The sequence below is a fragment of the Miniopterus schreibersii genome (genome assembly GCF_964146895.1).
Source record: "Miniopterus schreibersii genome assembly, chromosome: 12".
Taxonomy (NCBI): Eukaryota; Metazoa; Chordata; class Mammalia; order Chiroptera; family Miniopteridae; genus Miniopterus; species Miniopterus schreibersii.
In genome coordinates, this window is record NC_138112.1 from 11,970,902 (window position 1) to 11,998,508 (window position 27,607).

Here is a 27,607-nt window from a genome sequence, read left to right on the forward strand (position 1 = left end):
ACTCACTAACTCAGTGTTTGCAGCCACTCTATACAACGTAATCACTGTGAATAATGACACTCAACTGTATCTTTAGGAAACACATTTTACTTGCCACATGAAAGTCACTAAAATGGTTAACTTCATATATGCATAACACATAATAAAGGAGACTGACTACATTAAATATAGTAAACTCTAGAGAAGGGATGGCAAATAAATTTTATCTTGCACATTAGCTCTGAAAAACAACAATAAGGTGTCTATTAAAGTTGTGCTTTGGCTCACTGGAGAAGTACTGTAATCAATGAGTACTGTTGGTCAGAGACAGAGAAAGGATAAGTCATGTTACTTGCATTATGTATTTGCCATCCGTGGGCCACTGTACTTCAAATAATCCCATAGAACAAACAATTGCAAAATTACTTACTGCTTCAACTGAGTTACATTCCCGTCTTGTTTCTAAGTAACGTAGTGCTCGTTTCTCCTCTTCTTTTAATTTAGCATCTGCCTGTCCAGAGGCAAAATTGCGATCATTTTAAGAACACTAGGACAAGAGCTCAAATCAGCACGCACACTAAGTTCTGACTTACATATTTCATATAATTCTGGACACCATTTTGTTGTAAATACGAGGGTGCCTGTGTCCTATAAAATCTCTCTGTTGAATCCAAGTATGCCTTCTCAAAATTGTCCCTATAAATTTGAAGCTTATCCTCAGGATTAGAACAAAGGTTAACTGAAAAACAGAAAATAAAATTTTACTCTAATTATGCTTCGAATCAGTATTTTGAGTACGATAAATGAAATAACAAATATTGAGAGTTCATTATGTGCATGGGATGGACAATGCTCAAAAGAACATAAAAAAATGTAAGACAAAACCTTCTTTATAAAAAACTTAAAAAGATAACAGCACAAACCAGTAAAGTGACAAATGGTATAGAGAACATGGACTATTTTATTTTTGAGTAGAAAAGACACTGACTTCTAATTGGATCAAGACATCATCCACATAAGAGATGAGATCTGAAATGAGTCTTAAAGAATAAATTAGGATTTACATAGCTAGATCGATCTAAAATAAGTAAATATTCAGATGTACAAAAGCACAAGGCCAATTTAAGGTGGCCTGAGTGGATTGTAAGGTTAATAGAAGATCAGGGTAAGTTAGGAATGGTTGTGGAGAGCCTCAAATCTAAGGCTAAGTAACCTGAATTTAGCATGGTGTACCATTAAATGGGTACGAAAAATACCAATAAAACAGTACTTAATTAATCTTATGAACAGTATTTGGATAAAATGATAACAATATGATCCCTAAAAGAAGACTGTTTCAAAATTCCCGAAGTAGAGTTTAAAGAAGTCCAAACTGGTGGCAGGTGAAGTAAAAAGGAATAAATTTCAGGGACTTGGCTAATAAAAATCTAAATTTGATACCTAAAGAAATATGAGGGCAATGGAGAGAGCAAGTCAAAGCTAACTAAAGGTTCATTAGCATAAAAAATTCTTATTTGACAACTATTTTGTGCCAAGCATTCCATATTCAGTAAAGACAGAGTGTCAACAACACAGTTAATTACACAAAATTATTATGACAGGGAGGACCCAATTTAGTCTGGGTATTAGGAAAGGCCTCCATGAGGAACCATGAGGATGAGTTAGAAGACAAAGAGGGAGGAGGAAGAATATTCTAGTCAGCGGAATATCTGATTGAAAGAACAAATGAGAATGTCATTGTCAGAAACGGAAAAGACTGAGACAAATGTACACATGAAATTAACTTACACCCTAAATATGTAAGTACCAAGCTAGTTACTTTATAAGCTATAGATTCAAATCTACATTTCTCTAATTTAAGTTGCTAAAAAGGTTCACCAGTCAAGAAATGAGATGGAGAAAATAAATATTAACCACACTAATATGAATTTTTGTAGGCTTCTTTAAAGCAGAATTAATACCTTTTGTGTACTCTTAAAAGCATCTGGGACTAAAAGTAGATGTGATTATATGCTAATATACACACTTTTGATAGTACTACTCTATAATTCTCTTAGAATCTGCATGAAAAGAAAATTATGATCATAAAAGTTCAGAACATACCATAGGATTCTCTTACTCCAATGACCAGCTGAGAATCAAAAGCTTCTCCTAATCTTTCAGCATGTACCAGCTTCATTGCACTATCTTGGAGTCTGTTTTTTATATTTGAAAAGATTGACTCGTTCCATGTATCAAGCATGAGCTAAGAAAGAACAAAATACACAATTAATTTTGATCATTAATATACAAAGTACCACATATACACAAATTTTTATTTTTGCAGGGGAAGCAATGGAGTACTTTCTTTTATTTGGAGGATGGATCTGGATTTTGGAATTCAGGTGAATTACGACTGAGACACGTGTTGGAAAGAGAGGAGTAGGCATTTTGACAGCTGAGCTAAAGTAAAAAAAAAATTAAATACAAACAGTAAAAAAGGAAATCAAATTCTTAGGCCTACATTCACTTGAATACTTCAGGAAAGCAGTATATTTACATGTGGTAAAGAAAACATGATAAAGAATATGTGCTTCAGAATCAAACATAATTGTTCAACATCAAAACATCAAAATTTAAGTATGTGAATAAAAATTAACAAATATGTGAAATTTGTGGGCTATTTTAAAAAGTTACAATTTATATATATTGACCATTATGAATGGTGACATTTTTCTGTTTAAAATCATTGCTCTTGCTTATGGGACAGTGTGGTGTGGTGTGCAGTACTTAGTTCTAGACTTAATCAGAAAGTGATGAAAATACGTACAACCAAAGCAAAAAGAAAGAAGGAATCAACATAATTGGATTTGAATTCCAGCTCTGTTACTTACTTACCTGCTTTTCCATCTGTAAAATACTGAAAATAATAGTATAAATTTCAAGCAGTTGTAAAAATCAAATATGGTAACACATGGAAAATGTTACTTCCCCTGTAGTCCCAAGGTTGACTTTCAGAAATACTGGTATGGCCCTGGCTGGGTAGCTCAGTCTGTTAGAGCATTGTCCCAGTAAGCCAAGGTTGCAGGTTCGAATCCTGGTCAGGGCACATACAAGAATCAACCAATGATGGATCAATAAGTGGGACAACAAAGGGATGGTTCTCTCCCCGCCTCCCCCTTCCTCTCTGTCTCAAATCAAGAAATAAAAATTTAAAAAACAAACACAAAGAAATACTGGTATGTGTTTGGAATGCTCATGAACACATTTGTACAAACACATGATAAATATTAAACTGAAAATATGTGCAAGAGTGGACCTTAAAAAAAGGAATACATAAATCCATCCATCTTACAGATGTTCCATTTAAATGATGGAAATGATATATACATATTCATGAGTACATACTGTCACTCCAACAAATAATTGTCAGATAAAGAAAATATACTGCCCGGCCGGCCGTGGCTCAGCGGTTGAGCATTGGCCTAGGATCCAGGCGATCGGGGTTTGATTCTCGGTTAGGGAACATGCCCGGGTTGTGGGCTCGATCCCCAGTCAGGGGTGTGCAGGAGGCAGCTGATCAATGACTCTCTCATCATTGATGTTTCTATCACTCTCTCCCTCTCCTTTCCTCTCTCTGAAATCAATAAAGATATATTTAAAAAAGAAAAAAGAAAAAAAGAAAATATATTAATAATAACAGCAGCATCAATAATAACAAGAATAACAGTTATGTAACATTCACTATATACCTAGCACTGCTCTCAATACTTTCCACATATAAGGCATATAACTCTCACAACTCAGATACAGGTATTATTATCTCCCTTTAGATACGAGGAACTTGGGGCACAGAGAGGAAGGCTAATGTTCCCATATTTACCCAGCTCATCAGTGGCAACACTGGAAACTTGAATCCAACAACTGTGGTCCTAGAATCTATGCTCTTAATCATTAAGTGATGCTGATTTGCACAATCCATAGGGAACAGTAAAAATTAAATAATAATAAAATAAGAGCGAACAAGATTATGGAACTGCAAATTAAAAAACATCTAGAAGTGTTTTTCTTTTTTGGGGAGTGGATGGTGGTGGTAATGTCTCATACTGCAGTTATTTCTACCACTGAGGAACCAGTGGGTATCTTAACTTACAGTAACCCTGTCAGCACTGGTATAAATTTTAAGTCTTGGGAAATAATGCCCAGGCCACTATTTGAATGTTTAAATGCCTGAGATTGTTGCTATAACCATTGCAGCAAGTAGCTGAGTTGTTTAAAGTTCAAATGGCTTTTTCTACTTTTCAAATCTGTGGTTCAATTTGATTCTCACAAGTAGAAAAATACATGATAAATGAGGACAGAGAGGTTAGGTCATTACTGATTGAAGAGTTGAAAGGGAAATCTGGGACTCCAATTTCAGAGCTTAGCTTTTTCCATTAAATCATGAGTTGTTACTGGGCACAGAGCTTTTAACTAGAAACTGTGCAAAATACAAAAGTAAACAAAGTACATACCAAGTTTATAATCACTATAATCAAGTAAAAAAATTATAAAGATGACAGCTTAGCCACAATTGAACACAAAGATATCAGAAGGTAACCTAATAAAAGGAGAGAGTTTTGAAACAGAATAAAAGTAATATAATTTATGGGAAGGTAAAAGTACAAAGAAAGAGTAAGTAAATAAAATCTCAAAGATAAAACTGGGAAAAGAGTAAAGGAAAAGCAAAAGATAGGTAATGTCTGAAACACAGGTCTACAGCTTAACACCACATAAAAAGATGAAAGAAAACTAAAGCTAAAAATGGATAAAAGAAAAAAAATATTGCTCGATAAAACCCAGCAAGAGCTAGGAAGGAATTTATATGTGAAGTAGAAAAACCCACTTAATATCTACATTACATTAAAAAGTTTTCAAATCATCCTTTCTGAATATTAGGAAAAAGATGAGAAAACTTACTTACCTTACGAACAATACCATCTTCTACATTTGATTTTTTGTTGCCGCCCTGTTTACCCAATAAAGTAATCTCTAGCTGACAAAAAGGCTTCGGTAAAATATCACATTGTGTAAAGAATTTTCGCCATTCAACAATATATGCTTTTAGCAAAGCTGTATCATCTTGATGGCTTAGCACTCGCTGAAGAAAAAAAAAGAATTATACCAATCTGAAATACTGGTGCTTTAAAGAATACCAGAAAGTGTTTATGCTATAAATGTAAATATTTTATTTATTGTACAAACTATCTTATACCCAAAAGAAATTAAAACATATGTATATACACAAGAGCAAATTAAAGTATGTTCACACAGACTTGTGATCATTTCACAATATGTATATCTAATCATTATGTTGTATACCTGAAACTAATAAAATACTCTATGTCAATTAAAAAACAACCCCTGTATCCATTAGCTATCACCTTATCTTCCTCTTTGTCTCTGCCTCTCCTACCCCTCAACTGTAAGCAACCACTAATTTACTTTCTGTGTCTATATATTTGTCTGTTGTAGCATGTATCAGTATTTTACTCCTTTTTACGGCTAAATACTATTTCACTTTATGGATGTATCATATTTTGTTTGTATTTGTCCACTGACAGACATTTGGGTTGTTTTCACCTTTCAGCTATCGTGAATAATGCTGCTATAAATATTTGTGTACAAAAAATGTTCACAAAAGCTTGTACACACTCACCGAGAATAAAAGAGAGAGGATTCGAACAAATAAAATCAGAAATGGAAAAGAAGACATTACAACTGATACCACAGAAATACAAAGGATCACGAAACTACTACGAACATTACATACCAACAAATCTGACAACCTAGAAGAGATGGATAAACTACTAGAAACATACAATCTACCAAGAGTGAATCATAAAGAAATAGAAAATCTGAACAGATAGATTACTAATAAGGAGATGGAATCAATAATCAAAGACTTCAACAAACAAAACAAAAGTCCAGGACCAGATGGCTTCCCTGGTGAATTTTACAAAGCATATAAAAAAGAATTAATACCAATCCTTCTCAAACTCTTACAAAAAATGAAGAGGAGAAAATACTTCCAAACTCATTTTACAAGGCCAGCATTGCCGATTCCAAAACCAGACAAGAATGCCACAAGAGAGGAAAATTACAGGCCAATATCCCTGATAAATGTAGATACAAAAATACTGAAAATATTAGCAAACCAAATTCTATAGCACATTAAAAGGATCATACACCACGATCAAGTAGGATTTATTTCAGTGATGCCAGGATGGTTCAACACTGGCAAATCAATCCATGGGCAGCTAACGTCATATTCAGTGGTGAAGGCTGAAAGCCTTTCCTCTAAGGTCACGAACAAGACAGGATGCCCACTCTCACCAATCCTATTAAACACAACACTGGAAGTCCCAGTCAGGGCAATCAGGCAAGAAAAAGAAACACAAGGCATCCAAACTGGAAAGGAAGGCATAAAACTCACTATCTCAAAATGAAATTATAGATAGAAAACTCCACAAAAAACTTAGAATAATTCAGTAAAGTTGCAGAATTCAAAATCAAAACCAAAAAAATCTGTTGTGTTTCTATACTGTTTGTGTTTCACAGCAAACTATTAAAAAGAAAAAATAAGAAAATAATCCTGTTTAAAATGCATCAAAAGGAATAAAATATCTAGGAATAAATTTAACCGGGAAGGGGAAAGACCTACACTGAAAATTAGAAGATATTGACGAAAGAAACTGAAGAAGACACAAAAATAAAAAGATATTCTGTGCTCATGAATTGGAAGAATTTATATTGTTAAAATGTCCACAAACCCCAAAGCAGTCTACAATGGGGAAAGGACAGTCTCTAGTAAATGGTGAAACTGGATAGCCACATGCAAAAGAATACAACTTGACCACCATCTTACACCATCCACAAAAATGAACTCAAAATGGCTTAAAGACTGAAATTGAAGAACTGAAACCATAAAACTCCTAAAAGAAAACATAAGCTCCTTGACCTGAGTGTTGGCAGTGACTTTTCTGCGTTTGATACCAAAAGAAGAAAGAAACAAGTAGAACTACATCAAACTAAAAAGTTTCCACACATAAAAGGAAGGTTATCTACAAAATAAAAGGGCAATCTGCTGAATGGAGGAAAATATTTGAAAATCTTATTGGATAAGGATCAACATCCAAAATAGATTTTAAAAACTCATACAACTCAATAGCAAAAAAAACCAAAAAAAACACCCCCACCAGCCTGGCTGGTGTGGCTCAGTGGTTGAGCATCGACCTATGATCCAGGCAATCGTGGTTCAGTTCCTAGTTAGGGCACATGCCCAGGTTGCAGGCTCAATCCCTAGTGGGGGGTGTGCAGGAGGCAGACAATCAATGACTCATCATTGATGTTTTTATCTCTCTCCCTTCTTCTCTCTGAAATCAATAAAAACATATTAAAAAACACACAAAACCCATTAAAAAATGGGCAGAGGATCTCAATAGACCTTTTTCCAAAAAAGACATACAGATAACCACTAGGTACATGAAAAGATGCTCAATATCACTAATCATGAGGGAAATGATAATCCAAACCACAATGAGATACCACTTCACACCTGGTAGAATGGCTAATACCAAGAAGACAAGAAGTTAAGTACTGGCGAGGGTGTGGAGAAAAGGGAACTCTTGTGCACTGTTGGTGGGAATGTAAATTGGTGCAGCTACTACAGAAAACAGTATGAAGGTTCCTCAAAAAATTAAAAATAGACCTACTGCCCTGGGCAGTGTTTCTCAGTGGTTAGAGCATAGGCCTGCACATCAGAGAGTCAGGGTTAAATTCCAGGTCAAAGGCATGCACCAGGATTGTAGGTCTGATCCCTGCCCCTAGTCAGGGCTTGTGTGGGAGGCAATCAACCAATGTGTCTCTGTCACATCGATGTTTCTCTCTCCCCGCCATTCTCTCTCCCTCTCCTCCTTCCATTCTGCTCTCTAAAAATCAATGGAAAAAATATCTTCACTCCTTGGGTGAGCATTAAAAATAAAAATAAAACTCAGCAAGAGGAAGACAAACAACCCAATTAAGAAATGGGCAAAGGACTTAAATAGACACTTCTCCAAAGAGGACATACGGATGGCCAAGAGACACATGAGAAAATGCTCGACGTCGCTAATCATCAGAGAGATGCAAATTAGAACCACAATGAGGTATCACTTCACGCCTGCCAGAATGGCTGCCATCAACAAATCAATAAACGACATGTGCTGGCGAGGGTGTGGAGAAAGGGGAACCCTGGTACACTGTTGGTGGGAATGCAGACTGGTGCAGCCACTATGGAAAACAGTATGGAGGTTCCTCAAAAAATTAAAAATGGAGCTGCCGTTTGACCCAGTGATTCCGTTCCTAGGAATGTATCATAAGAATCCTGAAACATTCATCAGAAAGGATTTATGCACCCCTATGTTCATAGCAGCACAGTTTACAATAGCTAAGATCTGGAAACAGCCCAAGTGCCCATCAGTAGATGAGTGGATTAAAAAGCTGTGGGACATTTACACCGTGGAATACTACGCAGCTGTGAAGAAGAAGCTCGTACCCTTTGGGACAGTATGGATGGTCCTGGAGAATATTATGCTAAGTGAAATAAGCCAGGCAGCAAAAGAAAAATATCACATGATCTCGCTTATATGTGGAATCTAAAGAACTTAATAAATTGACGAGCAGAAAAGATTCAATGACATGGAAGCATAGTTGAGACTGACCAAATGTCAGAGGGATGGAGGGGGGCGGGGGGATGGAGGGGGAGAGAGTAACCAAAGAATTTATGTGCATATATACACAACCCAAGGACACGGACAATGGTGGGGAGAGTGACTGGGGAGGGGGAAGGAACGGGGGGGAATGGGTCATTGGGGAGAAAAAGGGACATTTGTAATACTTTAAACAAAAATAAAAATTATAAAAAGTTAAAAAAATAAATAAATAAAAGATCCTTAGCTCTTTAAAAAAAAAAAAAATATATATATATATATATATATATAGAACTACCTACCATATGATCCACAAACTCTACCTCTAGCTATCTGTCCAAAGAAAACAAAAACACACCAACATTCAAGGCTCAGTGGTTGAGCATGAACCTATGAACCAAGGGGTCCTGGCTCATCCCCAGTTGGGGGCATGCAGGAGATAGTCAATCAGTGACTCTCATCATATATGTCTCTATCTCTCTCTCCCTCGTCCTTCCTCTCTGAAATCAATAATAAATTTTTAAAAAGTTAAAAAAACCCCACTAATCTGAAAAATATACAGTTAGCCCTTCATATTCATGGGTTCTACATGTGCAGATGGTTGAATCTGTAGATGCAGAACCCACAGGTACAATGGGCTGACTAAAGGACTTGAGCATCCATGGATTTTGGTATATGCTGAGGAGTCCTTGAACCAATCCCTCCCAGCAAAAACTGAGAGAGGACTATATGCACCCCCCATGTTGACTGCAGTATTATTTACAACAGCCATGATATGAAAACAACCTAAATGTCTATAGACAGATGAATGCAGAAAGAAAATGTGGTGTATATACCCAATGAAATATTCTTCAACCATAAAAAAATGTCTTGCCATTTGGAACATGGATGGAATTTTTAAAATATTACTGTCAGCTTGAAAAGAGGTATTAGTCTTGAGAAAAAAACAGATTTATGCGGGCTGAAATATAGCCAAAAATAAATGGTGGTGGGGACATCTAAAGGACCTATAAAGAGCTGAATTTCATTGTGGTTACTTTGGTTAATAACCTTTATATAAGTTGCAAGTGTACAATTCTATAATACATTATCTGTATACTGCATTGTGTGCTCACTACCCAAAGTCTAGTCTCCTTCTGTCACCATATATATGACCTCCTTTACCCTCTTCAACCTTCCCCCTCCCACCTTCCCCTCTGGTAACCAACATACTGTTGTCTGTGTCTATGAGTTTGTTTTGCTTTTTTGTTCATTTTTTGTTTATAGCATCTTTTAATCAAGTATAATAATGTACGGGGGGGGGGGAATAAACGATACTCATTTCATTAAAAAATTTATTTAACAAATATGTCAAGAATCAATGTAGTATTTAAAATTACTTCAGGAACTCCTATATTTAAAATAGTTTTTATGATATTCTTTGAGTAAAACCTTAAAATAAATGTAATATAAAGATGCAGAACTTACTGCCTGTGCTTGCTTAATAAACTCAAGAATATCTTCTTTTAAAGCCTGATGAATTTTTGCTGGGCCTTTATCATCCCAGAGACAGACAGCATGCACATCCCTATAAAAAGAAAGCAGATAAACATTAACACTGCAACAAGAGCAAAGATAAAACACACGTTAACTTCTGTTTTAATACAGTTTCCAAGGACCATGCTAGACCAAACTAAAGGTGCTTGAATCCATTCCTATGAGCCAAGCATTTTTTATAAGTTGTTTCACAGTCATTTGTTTCTATTTTTATTTCTTTGTCATTCATTGTTTTCTTTAAATATCTGCTAGTTATTGTGTGTGCACATACACAAATATATATATGTATATATATAATATTTATCCTCACTTGAGCATATGTTTACAGATTTTTTTAGAGAGAGAAGAAGGAAGAGAGGGAGAGAGAAAGAGGGAGAGAAGGGGAGAAGGACAGGGAGAGAGGGAGGGAGAAAGAGAGAGAGAGAGAAACATTGATGAGTTGCTTCCTGTGCCTGCCCAGACTGCAAACTGAACCCACAACCTTTTGGTGTACGGGACAACACTCCAACCAACTGAGCCACCTGGCCAGGGCTGCATAAATATTTTTAATTATAAAAGTATACTATTTCCTAATCCTATTCTCCAAAGTGAACTACTATTAATATTTTCTTGTGCAAAGCAAGTATAAATCCTATTAATTCTGTAACACAATATATGTAAATTAGTGTATCTTTCAGAAAAAAAAAAAATTGTAATTTAAATCTCATTATAGTGAATCCCCTATACATTCATTACATTTACACATTAATTACTACTGTATCTCCTTTATTTAAAAAAAGCCAAAAACAAAAAACAAAAGTTCTCATAAACTGGTATATAAAACTCTAAACTTATAAAGTTGACAGATTTTACCCAAAGGACATTCATTACAGAAATATATTTAATATTAATACATATTTACAAAGTTACTGTCTTAGTTACCAAGTTGTAGAGCAGGGAAACATAACAAAAGGGTAATCTTAGATTAAGGATGCTTTTATTCAAAAAATGCTCCCCACTGACTCATTCAGTACCTTCTGGAATCCCTGCTATAAAAAAAATGTCATAGAAATCTCAACAAAACATTTCCAGAACTGTAACATTACAGCAATGGCCAAATAGTTTGTTTTATATTCAGATTTTTAGGAATGTCATTATAACCCAAAGTTTTGTCTGCAGAGTAATTTGAACTTGCTTTTGTCATTTGTTAAATTCAGCTTAATAGTGGTATCTGGCCCAGTGCCTGGGATGCAGTAAGCACACAAATTATTTGTTAAATAACAACATAATAGGTAACATGTAACTGCTTCATATGTGCTAGATTCTATTCTAAGTTGTTTTAACTCATTTATCCCTCACAGCAACTCTGAAGAAGTACTATTTTTATTGCCATTTTACAGATGTGGAAACTGAGGCAAAGAAAGGTTAAGGAACATTCCCAAGTAATATTCCCAAGATTACACAGCTAGTATATGGTGGAACCAGGCAATTGGGCTCCAAAGCCTACACCAAACCATTTCCCCAAATTTACTCTTATACTCCTCCAATCCATCCAATAAACAGTAGCCAAAGTAATCTTTATGAAACTAAAAAAGTCACAACTATTACCTCTACATTTAAAATCCTCCAATGGTTTTCCATTGCTCTTTGAATAAAGTACAAAATGGTTAACTGACCCCTATAAGACAGCTTCAATTTCACCTCATGACTAAAGAAATCTAGAGTTGAAAAGAATGAACTGGTACAAAAAGAGATTGATTATAATTCAATATGTTTACAACTATTATTATGCATATAAACACAATGTGTCAGAGGGTAGTGGAAGGATATTTTATGAAAAAGTAATGAGTAAAGAACTGTGGATTACTATGGTGTTTGCAGTGAACTACAAACAAATGGATGTGGTTAACGTGTGAAGTGGGGAGTGTTAAGCAAGAAATTAGGCAAACTAACCTTATTTTAGTCCTTACGTTCAATCACAGTACCCATTACCTAAATATCACTCTAATCTGGATATTTCCATCCATCATCACTACCATAGTCAAAATCACCATCTCTTGTTTATTATAACAAAAAACAGCATGAATTGACTGCTTACTATGTGCCAGGCACATTACATATACTAACTTGTGTTAGTTTAGACTTTCGAAGAAGCAGATGGGCTTAGAAGAGCAAGAGATTTATTGAGGGAAATGCCTGTGAGGGAAAAGGGGAAGTGAGCTACAGGAAGCTGGACAGAGGATACGCCTGCAGTGCTGTTCTAATCCCAGCAGGGAAGAGTAGAGGAGAAAGTTGTGTAGTAAAAATCTTAGACTGCAGTGCAGTTCTAAGAAAGTTTGATAAAGCTGTTGGAGAGTTTGGGAGCTAAAGTCACTCATCAGAGAAGATCCAGGCCTCCCTGAAACAGGACTGCCTTAGTATCCCTGCATATCTGATTTCTACCACTACTGGATACAAGTCAGAGGGCTCAAACGTGACTTGCATCTCATAAGGCAAGAGGGAATGGTGTAGTGAAGGATGTGGGGTTGAGCAGCTCCAAAAAAATCTTACCCAAGAAAAAATCAGGCCTATATCTTTTGCCAAGAGTTTGACTGCAACCTCATGAGAGACCCTGGACTAGAACCACCCAATTAAGCTGTTATTAGATTCCTGACCCTCAGAAACTGTAAGATAATCTGTGTGTTTTTGTTGTTGTTTTAAGCTGTTAAGTTTTAGAGCAATTTGTTATGCAGCAATAGAAAACTAATAAACAGATACAACAAAGAAGGTAGGGAGATGTAGGACTGTTAGATCATTCAGATGAAGACAGTGGGGGAAAAGATAGCTGGGATGGAATGAAATTCAAGAGATATTTAATAAAAATCTATGAAACCTAGCAATCAACTGGATATGAAGAAGTAAAAAAACACAGGAGGGTCATGGTAGCTGACAGGTTTTTGGCTTGAGACTATGAATAAGAGGTTTTTATGATTCTAAATTTTGAGTACTTACGGAACTTAAAAGACAAACATGGGCAGGAAATAAGTGGCTGCATGAGTCTGGAAGTTCAATTCAGAAGAATAATCTGAATTGCTCATAGAGATGAAAACTCAGGTTTAAAAAAAGGAAAACTTGTACCAAGGCAAGCTTATACTTTGAGGAACCACCTCCCCACCCCTACCCGGCCCCCTGCTCCCTCCTTGGAGGAGTAGGAGGGATGGGCTCTATATCTGTACTCCAAGTAAAATCCTCAAAAAAAAAAAAAAAAAAAAGGAAAAAAATGGAATTCTGGAGGAAAGCAGTATTTAAGGGGTACACATGGATGAGTTAGCTTAGATGACTGAGATGAGGCAGGATAAAAACCAGGAGAAGGTTGTGTCACAAAAACCAACTCAGGAACAAAAAACCCATCTTTTTATTATTTAATGTCACACACCAGAGTCAAACTAAACAACGTGTTTCTTAAGCAGCAATTCTCAAGTGAGGGAGATGCTGTTCCCCCCCCTCCCCAGGACATCTGGAAACATACGAGTGCTTTTTTCTTCAATAATGAGGGGTGGGGAGTACAAAAGGAGTGTCTACTACTAGACTTTATGAGGGTGAAGGAGGAAGTGATAACCTACAACATGCAGGGCCATCTTTTATAACCACCCAGAACATCGACAACACTCCTACTGAAAAACAAGGATATAGATTATGAGAAAAGGGGAGCAGCCAGCTGGTGTGGCTCAGTGGTTGAGTAACGGCCCATGAACCAGGAGGTTACTGGTTTGATTCCTGGTCAAGGCACATGCCTGGGTTATGGGCTCGATGCCCAGTAGAACTGAATTAACTGGACTGGGTTAGGAACTCTAGAGTGAAAAGGCTTCCTGGGAGGAGGGCACACTGGGGGGCGTTCTTAACCCACACTACCTGACTAATGTATGTCTTGCTTGGGGTACCCTAATAACTGTAAACTATTTGTTTCCAGGGGTACCATGTACACCCTCTGAAATTGTACTTCTTTATGTGTGTACCTTATCCTGACACTGCCTGAACCCTGGAAAGTATTCAGGTCTCCTTCAATTTATAGGCTAGAGTTGTACTCTGCCTGAACTGACACTTCAGGCCATGTAAAGAGGTCCATACAGAAACTGAAGGAGAAAGCCACCTACTTTTCTAAGATAAACCTCATGGTTAAAGGAATTTATTTTAACTAACTAAATCCAGGACCCCTAAAAGGTATAACTGAGATCAATACTATAGGTTGGTCTTGCCTTGCTGTGTGAAGTCCTATTGATAATAGTTTTGCTGTAAAGACATTTAGCCAAAGGTCAAGAGTTAACACAGCAGACATGAGACTAAATTCCTTAGAAAAGCCTGCCTGGCTTGGGCTGGCATCTGAAATGATAAGAATGGCTAACATTGTTTAATAATCTGCTTGTGTAAACAGTATGGTTTACACTGAACACCTGCTCTCTTTATTTGAGAGTCTAATTGTTGGTACACGACAGGTGAAGCTGCCTATGTGAACAGCCTCCAATAAAAATCCCGGGTACTGAGTCTCCAATGAGCTTCCCTGGAAGACAACACATCACATACGCTGTCAATCTTGTTGCTGGGGACACAGGACTCTACTAGGATAGTACTCTTGGCAGTCTGTGTCTGTCTTTCCTCAGACTTCACCCCATGTGCCTTTCCCCTTTGCTGATTTTGCTTTGTATCCTTTTGCTGTAATAAATCATAGCTCTAAGTATGACTACATGTTCAGTCCTATGAGTCCTTGAAAATTACTGAAACTAGGGGTGGTCGTGGGGACCCCCAACACTAGTAGTAATAATTTTAAACAAGCAAACAGATCAATCTAGAGTAAACATTCCATTTGGATACAGAAGTGCATTACCAAAATTCCCTTTATGTTAGCAAGAAATTAGAATTAATGGATTACTTACGAAAAAAGATCAAACCACTGCTGTTTTGTAACAGATTCCTGGCGTAAAAGCTTCAAAACAATTGGACGCATGAAATCCCATTTGTCTTCAAACTGAAGAGAACCTTTATTCTTTGATAAAAAAAAGATAAATAATAGTTTAATTTAAATGCAGTTAAATCAAGTGTTCGTTATTTTTATCTTTTACAAGATAGCAAGAGAAATTTAAAAGAATCAGTTTTCCATAATGGAATCCCTAGAAACTTAATCTGGTATCAAGGAATCACAGGAAGACAACCATAAAAAAGAAAATCAGTTGTACAAAACTGCATAGTGAAGAGTTTGGTCTTGTCCAAAGTGAAGGTCTGCCCTTTGCCCTTGGCCCTAGTAGGTAATCTCTGGGCCCTTGGAAGGTTATGTCAATATTTGCCTGGGGACCTTGGGTCATACTGGATAATCTAACAATGTGATTTAGGAGGGAACTAAGGATACCATACAGTCTTCGGGTAGAGACTGGCCAATCCAGAAACATCAGCAATGTGACAGAGGATGGGGGCTTTGGGTCAACCAACCTGGAGACCAAGATTACCCATGTGAGCAATCAATCAATCATGCCTACATGACAAAGCCCCAATACAAATTCTGAACACCAAAGATAGGGTGAGCTTCCTGGATGATGGTATTCTATACGCATGGTCACATATTGAGCCAAGGAGAGAAGTGAGACCTGACTACACGGGGGAAAAACAAGGGAAGCTCTGTGCTCCAAACCCCCCTGGACTCTGCCCTTTACGTCTCTTTCTTTGGCAGATTTTAGTCTTTTCTTTCCCTGTAATACATCATAACCATGAGTAGAGCAGCCTTCAGTAAGATCTATGAGTTTTTCTAATGAATTATGAAACCTCATGCTGGTTTTGGGAACCCCTCAAATATGTGTCTAGTGTCAGAAGTGAGGGTAGTCTGGTGTGTGGAGAATATGGCCTCCAATTTTATAGTTGCCCGAAACTCCTCAAAAATGTATATTTAAAATCTATACAGACTCTGAAAACTGAGACCAAAAAGAGAAACCAGTAAGATACCCATTTCATTTCGTAATTTCACAAATCTTCATTTTATAGAGAAGAAATAGAAACTCTAGACCAATCTAACTAGAGAACATAGATGCAAAAATCTTAAATAAATAGTAAATTAAACAAGTGGCATATGAACAGAATGATACCTCATAATCACGCACAATTTATCTCAGGAATGTGAAAGTGGCTCAACATTAGAAAAAAAATCAACTCATTACATTACTAAAAAGAGAGAACCCACATATGTTAGTCATTAGTACTGTTCCTTTTTAAGTTAAATATGGCCACTGACTCACTTTTGCCCATAAATTTGAGAAGAAAAAAAAAAATCATTAATTTTCTAATATACTAGTATCACACACCCCTAAGAAACCCATTATTGCTTTTACTATATGATTGTTGTTAAGGGTGCTGCTCACTTGTATCAGATAAGGTTCATGCACTAAGAAGTACAAATTGATTGTTACAGAACAGTCATGGGGATGTCAAGTACAGGAGAGGGAATACAGTCAATAACAGTCTAGTAACTATGTATGGCATCAGATGGGTGGGAGATTTATCGAAATTATTACTTAAGTTATGTAATGCCTAATCACTGGAGTGTACACCTGAAATTAATTTAATAATGTGTGTCAATTGCAATTGGAAATAAAAAATGATTTTAAAAAAAGGAACTAGAAAAAGTACAGAGAACTCGATAATTTTTGCTGTAAAAGGGAGCACAGAAATGGCATCGTAATTGGTACAGCAAGAGGGAGTCAATTGTTCTTTTAAGATGGAATACAATGTATGTGTACTGATGGGCATGCTTCAAGACATAATATTAAAGATGTAGGAGAAAAAAGGAGAAACTGCCATAGAATTTAAATTGCCCTGGGAAGGCAGGAGGGAATGGAATCTAACGCATAGGTGGAGGAATTGGCTATATGCTACGAGGGGAAGGCAAAGTTAAGTACCTGTAGATACTGGTAGGAAACATGCTGGTTAGGAGGATAGATGTGGCACTGTGCTGAGAAGTTCATTTTTTATTGCTTCAGTTTCTCAGTGATGTGGAAATAGGAAAATGCTTGGGAGAGAGGGGAGGAGGTGCCGGAATTCTGAGAGAAAAGATGTGAAATAGACATCTAGGAAGGTGGCAGAATAAATTACTATGGAAGTGTAGTGTGACTGGGCTCAAATACAGTTTGTGGTAATGAATTTAAAGTGAAAATAGTATGACTATGTCTCCTTCTGCAACATTCAACTACACAGGTGCTGGCACTGAAAGGTGAGAAAATGGTTTTCCTCAGTAAAACAACAGAGAGTAAAGGAGTCAAAACTGTATTCACAAGAGTGACTATAATGATTGAACAGAAAATTATGCTGGGTAAGAGGGAGAGAAGGGACATCAGGATGATGAGAGACAAGAGACCCCCGATTCCAACCATGATGGAGTACAGGAAGTAGCTTTCCCTACCTGCCTAAACAACTACAAAGTCAAAGGTGAGTACAAGACAGTGCTTCCTGAGAAAAGGAAAACAAAGTGAGTCCTACAAATGCCCAAGGATTCTGCTTAAAGAGTTTCCAGGCCTCAGCAGAAGCATGGGAAACAAACAGAGTGGCAGTTCCACTAAGTTTAGAAGACAGATTTCAGAGTTTGGGGAAGCCAAAGCAACGAAATTTTATGGGGAGGTATGTAGAGGGGTCCCCTAGAGTCTCTGACTGAAGATTAACCTAGATGCATGTGTGAGAAAACTACTAGAGACTGGGGAAAGAATCTTAAGAAGACAGAACCATCTCCAGAGCCCACACAGGGCTAGGAATTGTTTGTGTTCCCACCAGCCAAAGTAAAATGCTCTTTAAAGGTCTAGGCATTGGATAGAGTCCTCAGAAAGATATTGCGTCTACAGTGGAGCGAAAGTAGCCCTACCCTAAATGTTGTTCTAGACTCTAACAAAACTTAAAAGCAAGCTTCTAAAAGGATCAAACTGATTCCAAGTAACTGAACTGTGTCACAGCCAAATCCAAAAAGATTTAAAGGAAATTTTAAAAATCTAGTCCCCCGCCGTGGCCGGTGTGGCTCAGTTTGGTTGGGCATCATCGCACGTACCAAAAGGCTGCTGGTTCCATTCTCAGTCAGGGAACATGCCTGGGTTGTGGGCTCTATCCCCAGTAGTGGGCATGCAGGAGGCAGCCAATCAATGTTGCACTCTCACATCAATGTATCTCTCATTCTCCCTTCCTGTCTCTCTAATAATAAATCCAGCCCCCTGCCCTAGCCAGCGTGGCTCAGTTGGTTGGAGCACAGTCCCGTAAGCCACAAGGTTGTGAGTTCGATTCCCTATCAGGGCACATACCTGGGTTGTGGGTTCAGTCCCTGGTCACGGCACATATGGGAGGCAACCAATTGATCTTTCTTTCTCACATCAATGTTTCTTTCTCTCTTTCTTTCTCTCTTTCTTTCTCTCTCTCTCTCTCTTCCCCCCCTTCCTCTCTCTACAATCAATAAATATATCCTATGGTGAGAATTTCAAAATAAAATCCAGCCCCCAAAACATAAAACTAACAATGTCTGGCTTCCAATAAAAAATTACCAGGCAGGCAAAGAAGCAGGAAAATATAGAAAAAAAAAATCCATCAATAGAAACTGACCCAGAAATGACATGGATAGTTTTAGTAAACAAAGACGTTAAACCAGCTATTATAAATATACTCCACACATTCAAGAAGATAGAGGAAAGCATGAACATCATAGAAACAAAACATTTTTTAAAATGAGTATCTATGAGCTGTGGGAAGACATCAAATGACATAACCCACATATAACTGGAGTCTCGGATGGAGGGAATATTTGAAGAAATAAAAGTCAATGTTTCCTAATTTGATGAAAGCTAAACACCCACAGATCTAAGACATTAAACAATAAAGTGGTATAATTAATGAGAAGGAGGCCGTAGCAGAGTAAGATTATTGGAATAAGAGCATTAGAGTGAGTCAGAACAACATAAGGAAGTAATCAGGAGGATGCTTGAAACTGAGGTTATAGAAGGGCAGAATTTTAAAAACTTTCTATTATCATTATCATTATTATTTTGTGTAATTATTCCATTGCAAGATTTTCTACTATTTCTTGCATTACAAATATATGTCATCTGGCTATTCTGAATTAAGAGAGGCCAACACATTTTGTACATGTAATATCTGTGGTACGAAAGAGGACTTCCTTTTATCTTCAGATAGTTTCCTTTACAATTCCATAGGTAGTTCAAATATCTGATATCTGTAAATAAATTTGGGTTCAGTTGTTAATAGCCTCTATTATTTAACTTCAGTATACTCTTCAGTCTAGATCACTCCATCACTTTGATCATTTTACTTTAATTATTTATCAGGTACTGTTCTAAATACATAGAAGTATTAACTTATTTAATCTTTACAGCTATCCTATGTGTTAGGTGATATTATCATTTTATGGATGAAAAAAACTGCAAATTGTAACCCTGAATTAGGTTATTTCCCTAAGGTTATAGGCAATAGTGGCAGAGCAGAGGTTCAAACCCAAACAGTTTAGTTCTGTTAGAGCCACATTCTTAACTACTCCCTGGATCTTTCCTGGATGAGGAATGGAGGAACTTCTAATCTATAGGCAGATCCAGCCTTTGGCTTAAATTCATCAGGTTTGTAGAGTAAATTGGAGAAATCTACAATTGCAAGAATTTAGTGGCAATTATCTAGAAGCCGTAAGGTGGAAGCATCACTACATAACAGACATTTCTCTTTAAACATGTGGAGGAGAGGGAGGACACTATTTTCCCAAAAGAGAAATATCTGTTTTCTTTGAGCTATAATTCAAAATACCACATTACACTTCCCTTTAAAACCTTTAGGTTTCTTTTATAGAGGAAAAAAAAAATTTTTTTAAAAATATATCTTTATTGATTTCAGAGAGAGGAAAGGAGAGGGAGAGAGAGATACAGAAACATCAATGATGAGAGAGTCATTGATCGAGCCCACAACCCGGGCATGTGCCCCGACCGGGAATCGAACCCCGACCGCCTGGATCCCAGGTCGACGCTCAACTGCTGAGCCACGCCCGGCAGGGCGGAAAAAAATTTTTAAACAAATTCTGGCAATGCTTTATTTTCTGAAACCTAAACAAGTGATTTTTTAAGAGGGGGAAAAACAAAAAATAATAGTACTGATAAAAGACTTCATCTTAGGGGGCTTCTTCATCATTCATTTATTACATTTATTCATTCAACCAATACCTGAGTACCTACTGTACATGAATTATACCAGTCACTAGGACACATAAATGAAAGGCCTTCAAGGAATTCACATCCTAGTATAGTACTTCTTAAATTGTGGTTCACAGATTCCTAAAAGGGTCCCAGGATGTATTCTTGAGGCTCAAAACTATAAAAAAATTTTTTAAATTTTGTTTTTGTTTTAAAAAGTTAAATAAAATATTAATACGAGTGTGGATCATTTTTATGACCTTATAACCAGGCTAATCATAAAAAAAAAAGACAAGTTGTATTATAGTAAAATTAAGAACTTTCATTCCTTAAGATACCATTAAGGGAGTGGGAAAAAAGCAATCCACAGAGGGGAAGAAAATATTTCTAATACATATACCCAAGATTTTTTATTGGATACTGGACATTGCTAGTTTTATGCCTAAAAATCAATAAGATAATCCAATTTAAAAACTGGCAAAATATTTGAACATAACCTTCACAAAGACAGTATCTAAATGGCCAATAACCACATGAAAAGGCACCCATCATCGTTCATCAACAGGAAAATACATACTAAAACCACAATGAGCCCTGGCCAGTGTGGCTCAGTTGTCTGAGCATTGTCCAGTGCACAGAAGGGTCCCAGGTTCAGTTCTGACAGGACACATGCCCAGGTTGCGGGTTTCATCCCAGGTCAGGGTGTGTACAGGAGGCAACCGATCGATGTTTCTTTCTCACATCGATGTTTCTCTCTCTCTCAAGTCAATTAAAAAAATATATTAAAAACAAAAAACAAAAAAAACCCCACCACAGTGAAATATCACTACATATCACCAAAAAGGCTGAAATAGAAAAGAATGACAATACCAAATATTGGAGAGGGTTTAGAGAAATCAGAACTCTCATTGTATTGGTAAGAGTGTAAATTGGTATAACCATTTCAGAACATGATTTAGCAGTATTAACGAAAGCTAAACATATGTATACTCTATAACCCAGCAATTTCACTCCTAGGTATACTTCCAACAAAGCTGCATACATATGTATACCAAAGGACTTATAAAAGAAAGTACATAGTATCTTTATTCTCAATAGTAAAAAACTAGAAACAACCCAAATATCCATCAACAATAGGATGAATTGTGGAATGGTCATAACAATGAAATATGATAAAGCAATAAAAGTTTAACATGTAATAATACAGATGACTCTCATAGACATAATGTCAAGCTATGAAGTTGGACACAAAAGTACATACTATGTTCACGAACAGGCAAAACACTACTCGTTATTAGAAATCAGAACAGTGATTATCTTGGGGAGGGGGCAGCAAGTTAAGAGACTGGGACAGGGAAAGAGAGGAGCTTTTGGGAGTACTGTTAATATTCTATCTAGATATGAGTGCTGATTATATTCTATCTAGACATGGGTGATGATTAATATTCAATCTAGATATGGGTGCTGTTAATATTCTATCTAGATATATGTTTACTTTATGAAAATGCCTGTATGTAGATCATAATTCAATAGTTTAAAAATTGTCATATTGGTGTTGTTCATTTAAATCTTGAGTTTTTAGTTCTGTATTTAATTGGTAAATTTAGTTTTAATATTAAAGAATTCTGAACTTAAGAAATGTATAGCGAGGTTTATATCTATACGTATCAAGAATATTATAATAGCTTCCTACCTCCCTTCAGTCCCTTCATCCCTCCTTCCTGAACAATTCAGTCCAAAAGCCAGATTTCAGATTTCTCACTGCCACAGGAGGAAGCCACATATATGGAAAAGCAAAAGGGTAAAATTCAATTTATTGGAATTGGAGGGATTGGGGTGAGCTCATGGGTTTCACTAATACAGGTATAGAAGTAAGTATAGGGTGTGCGTGTGTTCTGGTTCAGTCCACTGAGAGGGCCTTAAAGGAGTGACACCCCAGTAGGCATCAGCATACCTAGCATCCAGACTTCTCAATACCCTACTCCATGAAAAGGCTTCTTAGAGAACATGTTAATTCCAAGGTTGGGGCAGGGATGACCCTGGAACACACTGCTACGCCAGAAAGTAAGAAAGTATTCAATCTAAGCAAAATAAATGATAGTAACAATTTGTAACACATTAAGTAAAATAATTCTCCAGATGGTGGGAGAATGATAGCCATTGGCTATTGACATGATTATATTCAACTTCTAGAAAGATCATCCATAAATTCCCTGAAGGAAAACCTGAAAGGGAGTCTAGTAAAAAGCTACTGCAATAGTCTAATACAGGCAATAAATGATGAAACTCAAAACTGAGGCAATGAAACAGAAAGGAAGGTGCTAATGGTAAGATGGTCATGAAGCAGGCTTTTAAGGATAAAATTAGGACTTAGCCACTTGCCAAATGTGTGATCTTGAGTAAATTACTTAAACTCTTTGTGTTCCAGCTTCATCTATATAAAATGGATATAAGAATGTATTTGAAAAGGCCATTATAAGGATATATGTGTGAAATGTTAAGAAGAGTGGTTGACATAAACATAGTGTTGGCTACCATTATAATATTAGAACTACCACTGCTTCTACTTCTGTAATAACAAGATTTGGTGATAATTAGATGTGGGACTGAGAGAAAGAATGTTGAAAATGATTCAACAAAAGCAGTATTAAGGCCTTAAGCTCTCAAATGACTAGTATATAGTCCCCCTTATCACCAGTACTCTCCAGTATGATTCAATATACAAAGGATAATAAATTCTAAAATATAAACTTTCAAAAGTTTCCTTTAAAAAATATTAAATATAACCTCCGAACACAATTTTTCTGTGGTGGTAGGGTATCATAAATATGTGCTTGTTCTGCCTACCCAGTTTGACCTGAGTGAATGGCCATTGCAATCACTGACCGTAGAAGAAATGCCAGGGAGGAATGCACTTGAGCTGGGTGGTTTAGAAGTAGAGGTGACTTCAGTTTTAGACATATAGTCAGGTAAAAGTCAATACCGAAGATATAACTCTTAGCCTTCATATATTTTTCCCTGTGTTTTCCCTTTCTCTATATTTTACATAATAGTTTACTTAGTGCTAAATTGCTTTTTGCTTAATATCTCCCTCACAGGGCTGAGGGAGAAAAAAATCAGTGTCAAGTTTCTCAGAAACAATGAGAGATAGGATGAAAATAGTAAGAAATAAAAGATGAAAGAAAAACAAGTGAACAAAGTTTCAGGTCCCTTTCCTTGCTCTATTCAGTATTAAAAAATCAGGATGGCCCAGCCGGGCGTGGCTCAGCGGTTGAGCGTCGACCTAGGATCCAGGCGATCAGGGTTCGATTCCCGGTCAGGGCACATGCCCAGGTTGTGGGCTGCAGCCAATCAATGACTCTCTCATCATTGATGTTTCTCTCTCTCTCTCTCTCTCTCTCTCTCCCTCTCCCTTCCTCTCTCTGAGATCAATAAAAAGATATATTAAAAAAAAAAAAAAAATCAAAAACCAGGATGTCTTAATATAACATGTTGGTTGCCCAGACCCAAATAAATATATTCAGCTTTCTCTGAAAAGTATTCCCTCATGAAAGAATCAGTTCTAAAACAGACTGACAGCCCTGGCTGGGTAGCTCAGTTGGTTGGAGCGTCCTCCCAATACACCAAGGTTGCAGGTTCCAGTCAGAGCATATACAAGGAACAGCAAAGCATTCAATCCATCAATCTCTCTCTCTTTCTCCCTCCCCCCATCCTCCCTTCCTGTCTCTCTAAAAGTCAATCAATAAAAAAAATAAAACAGATTAACAGTAAAGTCACACAATCTCTTATCTGAAGCCATGTTTGTTTAAAAACAACAACCGGCCTGGGCTGGTGTGGCTAAGTGGTCAGAGCATCAGCCTGCACACTGAAGGGTCACAGGTTCAACCCCCCCCACCCCATTAGCGCCCATACAAAAAGCAACCAATGAATGCATAAATAAGTAGAACAACAAATTGATGTTTCTCTTTCACACTCTTTCTCCCTCCCTCCCTTTCTCTCTCTCGCTCTCAAATTGATTAAAAAAATATTTTTTTTAAAAAGCCCTGGCCGGGTAGCTCAGCTGGTTAGAGCGTCCTCCTGATACACCAAGGTTTAGGGTTCGATCCCCCGTCAGGGCACATACAAGAAACAGCAAATGATGTTCCTCTCTCTCTCCCCCTCCCCTTTCTTCTCTCTCTAAAAATCAATGAATAAGAAAAAATAAAAACAGATTGATAGTAAAGTCCTAAATCTCTTATTCTGTAGCCATGGTTGTTTAAAAAAATGCATTAGGAAGAAAATAAATGACAGAAAAAGTTTAACTTTTTGTAATGTATTTGGAGTATGAGGAGGTGTTACAGGCCAATAATCAAAGATGCTATATAGATCTTTCTAGAATATAGTATCACTTAAAAAAATCTGCACACCTCCAAATCCGTACACCTCCCACTGAAATTCAAGAGTGCTTTATTAAACAATGAGTTCATCTGCAACAATGCCATTTTATTTAATCCCAAGAAGTAGACATGTAATTGCTTATGTGGAAATTTTGATACCATGTTAAAAAATAGGAATGCTTAAATAAACACATAAAAATAAACAAAAACACTGGCTTGTAAAATGTTTTAAAAGTAACAGAATCATTTTTGAGTAACTCACTTACTTTGAAACAAATATTGACCTACTGGTTTGCCTGAAAATGTCCAGAGATCCCTATATAATATATGGAAAAAACATACCCCATCAAATAGTAGGAGCAATATTACTACAATATTTATAATGATGTCAAATGTTGCTTTTAAGAGAAATTGAAGAATGTAGTTATTGTCCTGGCCAGATGGCTCAGCTGGTTGGAGTGTCGTCCCACACATTAGAAGGTCTCAGGTTTGATTTCCGGTCAGGGCACATACCTAGGTTTCAGGTTCAATCCAGGTCAGGGCCTGTACGGGGGCAACCGATCAATGTTTCCCTTTCTTTCTCTCTATCTCTAAAATCAACAATAAAAAACCACACATCCTTGGGGAGGATAAAGAAAGTAGCTACTATTGCTGTACATCATCTTGCTGCATCTTTATGACAAAAGTGAAAGAAAGAGTTATGGTGAAAGGACAAGGTGAAAGCAAGACAAGAAATAACATCTATACAATTAATAGCAATTATTTTCCATCATTTGTATTTTTTCATGCCCATAACATTTTGACTACAACACAAGGAGTTTAGTTGTTTTAAGATTTATATTTGTCCCCTCTTTGAAGTTCCTAATCTAATGATTATGGATTATGTCCAATGACGGCATTCTAATAACTTACAAAAGGAATCCAATTTGTATATGTTAGGTCTCTCATATAAATTATGAGGTTAGCTATTTGAATGTGTGGGTTCCCATATTGTCTATGAGCCACTAGTGCTCCCAGCTATGTGATTTTAAAACCACATTTGCAATCCCCATTAACCAAAAGAACCACAAACTACAGTATAAATTTGAATACTGGTAATTCTATGTTCCAGCCACACAACCCTTTTAAAGGTGTTCCTCAAATATGCAAAGCTCACCAATGCACCTCAAGACCTCTGCCTAAAATGCAGATCATTCAGATCTCAGCATCAATGTTACCCCAGAGAGGACTCCCCAAACCAATCCAAGAAAAATGCCCTTCTCCCCTTCTTCTCTGCATATCCAGAGCCAAGGTCTTAGAGCTGGTACAAGAGTTGTGTTTATTTGCTATGAGAGTAAAATTTTAATTCTGACTAAAGAGTACCTTTTTTTTGCGGGGGGGGGGGGTTAATCCTCACCCAAGGATATTTTTCCACTGATTTTTAGAGAGTGGAGGGGGTGTAGGAGATGCGAGACACACATAGACTGGTTACCTCCCACGCTCCCTCCAACTGGGGGCAGGGGATCAAACCTGCAACCCTTCGGTCTGAGGGCCAGGGTTAGGGAGTACTTTTTAAAAAAAATTTACCTTTATTGTTGAAAGTATTACCCCCCCCCAATGACCTCCTCCCTAGGCCTTCACCACACTGTTGTCTGTCCATGGGTTATGCATATATGCAAATAAGTTCTTTGGTTAATCTCTTCCTAACCCTCCCTGCCCCCTTTCCCTCTGAAATATGTCTGCTGCATGCTTCAATGTCTCTGGATCTATTCTGTTCGTTACTTTATTCTGTTTATTAGATTCCACATATAAGTAACATCATGTGATACTTTTCTTTCTGTGACTAGCTTCTTTCACTTAGCATAAGCCTCTCCAGGTCCCTCTATGCTGTCTCGAAGGGTAAGAGCTCCCTTTTTTTTTTTTTTTACAGCTGCGTAGTACTCCATGGTGTAAATGTACCATAATTTTTTGATCCACTTATCTACTGATGGGTACATGGGCTGTTTCCAGTTGTAAATAACACTGCTGTGAACACAGGGGTGCATATATCCTTTCTGGTGTTTCAGGCTTCTTAGGATATATTCCTGGAAGTGGAATAACTAGGTCAAAATGGCAGTTCCACTTTTAATTTTTTTTTTTAAATATATATTTTTAAAATATATCTTTACTGATTTCAGAGAGAGGAAGGGAGAGGGAGAGAGAGAGATAGAAACATCAATGATGAGAGAGTCATTGATCGAGCCCACAACCTGGGCATGTGCCCTGACAGGGAATCGAACCTCCATCACCCAGATCCTAGGTCGACACTCAACCGCTGAGCCATGCCCGGCCGGGCTCCACTTTTAATTTTTTAAGGACTCTCCACACTCTTTTCCATAGTGGTTGTACCAGTCTGCAATCCCACCAGCAGTGTACCAGGGTTCCCTTTTTTCTACATCCTCACCAGCGCTTGTTTGTTGATTTGTTGATGGTAGCCATTCTGGCAGGTGTAAGTGGTACCTCATTGTCGTTTTAATTTGCATCTCTCTGATGATTAGTGACGTTGAGCATTTTTTCATGTCTCTTGGCCATCTATGTCCTGTTTGGAGAAATGTCTATTCAAGTCCTCAGCCCATTTTTCTTTCTTTCTTTTTTTTTTTTTTAAATATATCTTTATTGATTTCAGAGAAAGGAGAAGGAGAGAGAGATAGAAACATCAATGATGAGAGAGTCACTGATTGGCAGCCTCCTGCATGCCCCCGACTGGGGATCGAGCCTGCAACCCAGGCATGTGCCCTGACAGGGAATCGAACCTCGATTGCCTGGATCCTAGGTAGATGCTCAACCGCTGAGCCACACCAGGCTGGGCTGTGCCCATTTTTCAATTGGGTTG

At 37.2% G+C, this 27,607-nt stretch overlaps 1 protein-coding gene across 2 annotated transcripts in view; it reads right to left on the bottom strand.

Moving 5' to 3' along the window:
* Positions 1-27,607, bottom strand: part of CUL5 (cullin 5) — a 70,687-nt gene that overhangs the window by 35,033 nt on the left and 8,047 nt on the right. The window contains exons 1-7 of one of the 2 annotated variants that reach the window (XM_081154568.1): positions 22,074-22,095; positions 15,113-15,222; positions 10,155-10,254; positions 4,922-5,098; positions 2,083-2,224; positions 573-718; positions 410-490 (exon numbers count right to left, since the gene is read on the bottom strand). In XM_081154568.1, the coding sequence (XP_081010694.1) occupies positions 410-490; positions 573-718; positions 2,083-2,224; positions 4,922-5,098; positions 10,155-10,254; positions 15,113-15,183 (717 nt within the window). In that variant the 5' untranslated portion in view covers positions 15,184-15,222; positions 22,074-22,095. Of the gene's footprint in view, positions 1-409; positions 491-572; positions 719-2,082; positions 2,225-4,921; positions 5,099-10,154; positions 10,255-15,112; positions 15,223-22,073; positions 22,096-27,607 lie in introns of those variants that run through there. The other variant, XM_081154567.1, reaches the window with a different exon arrangement.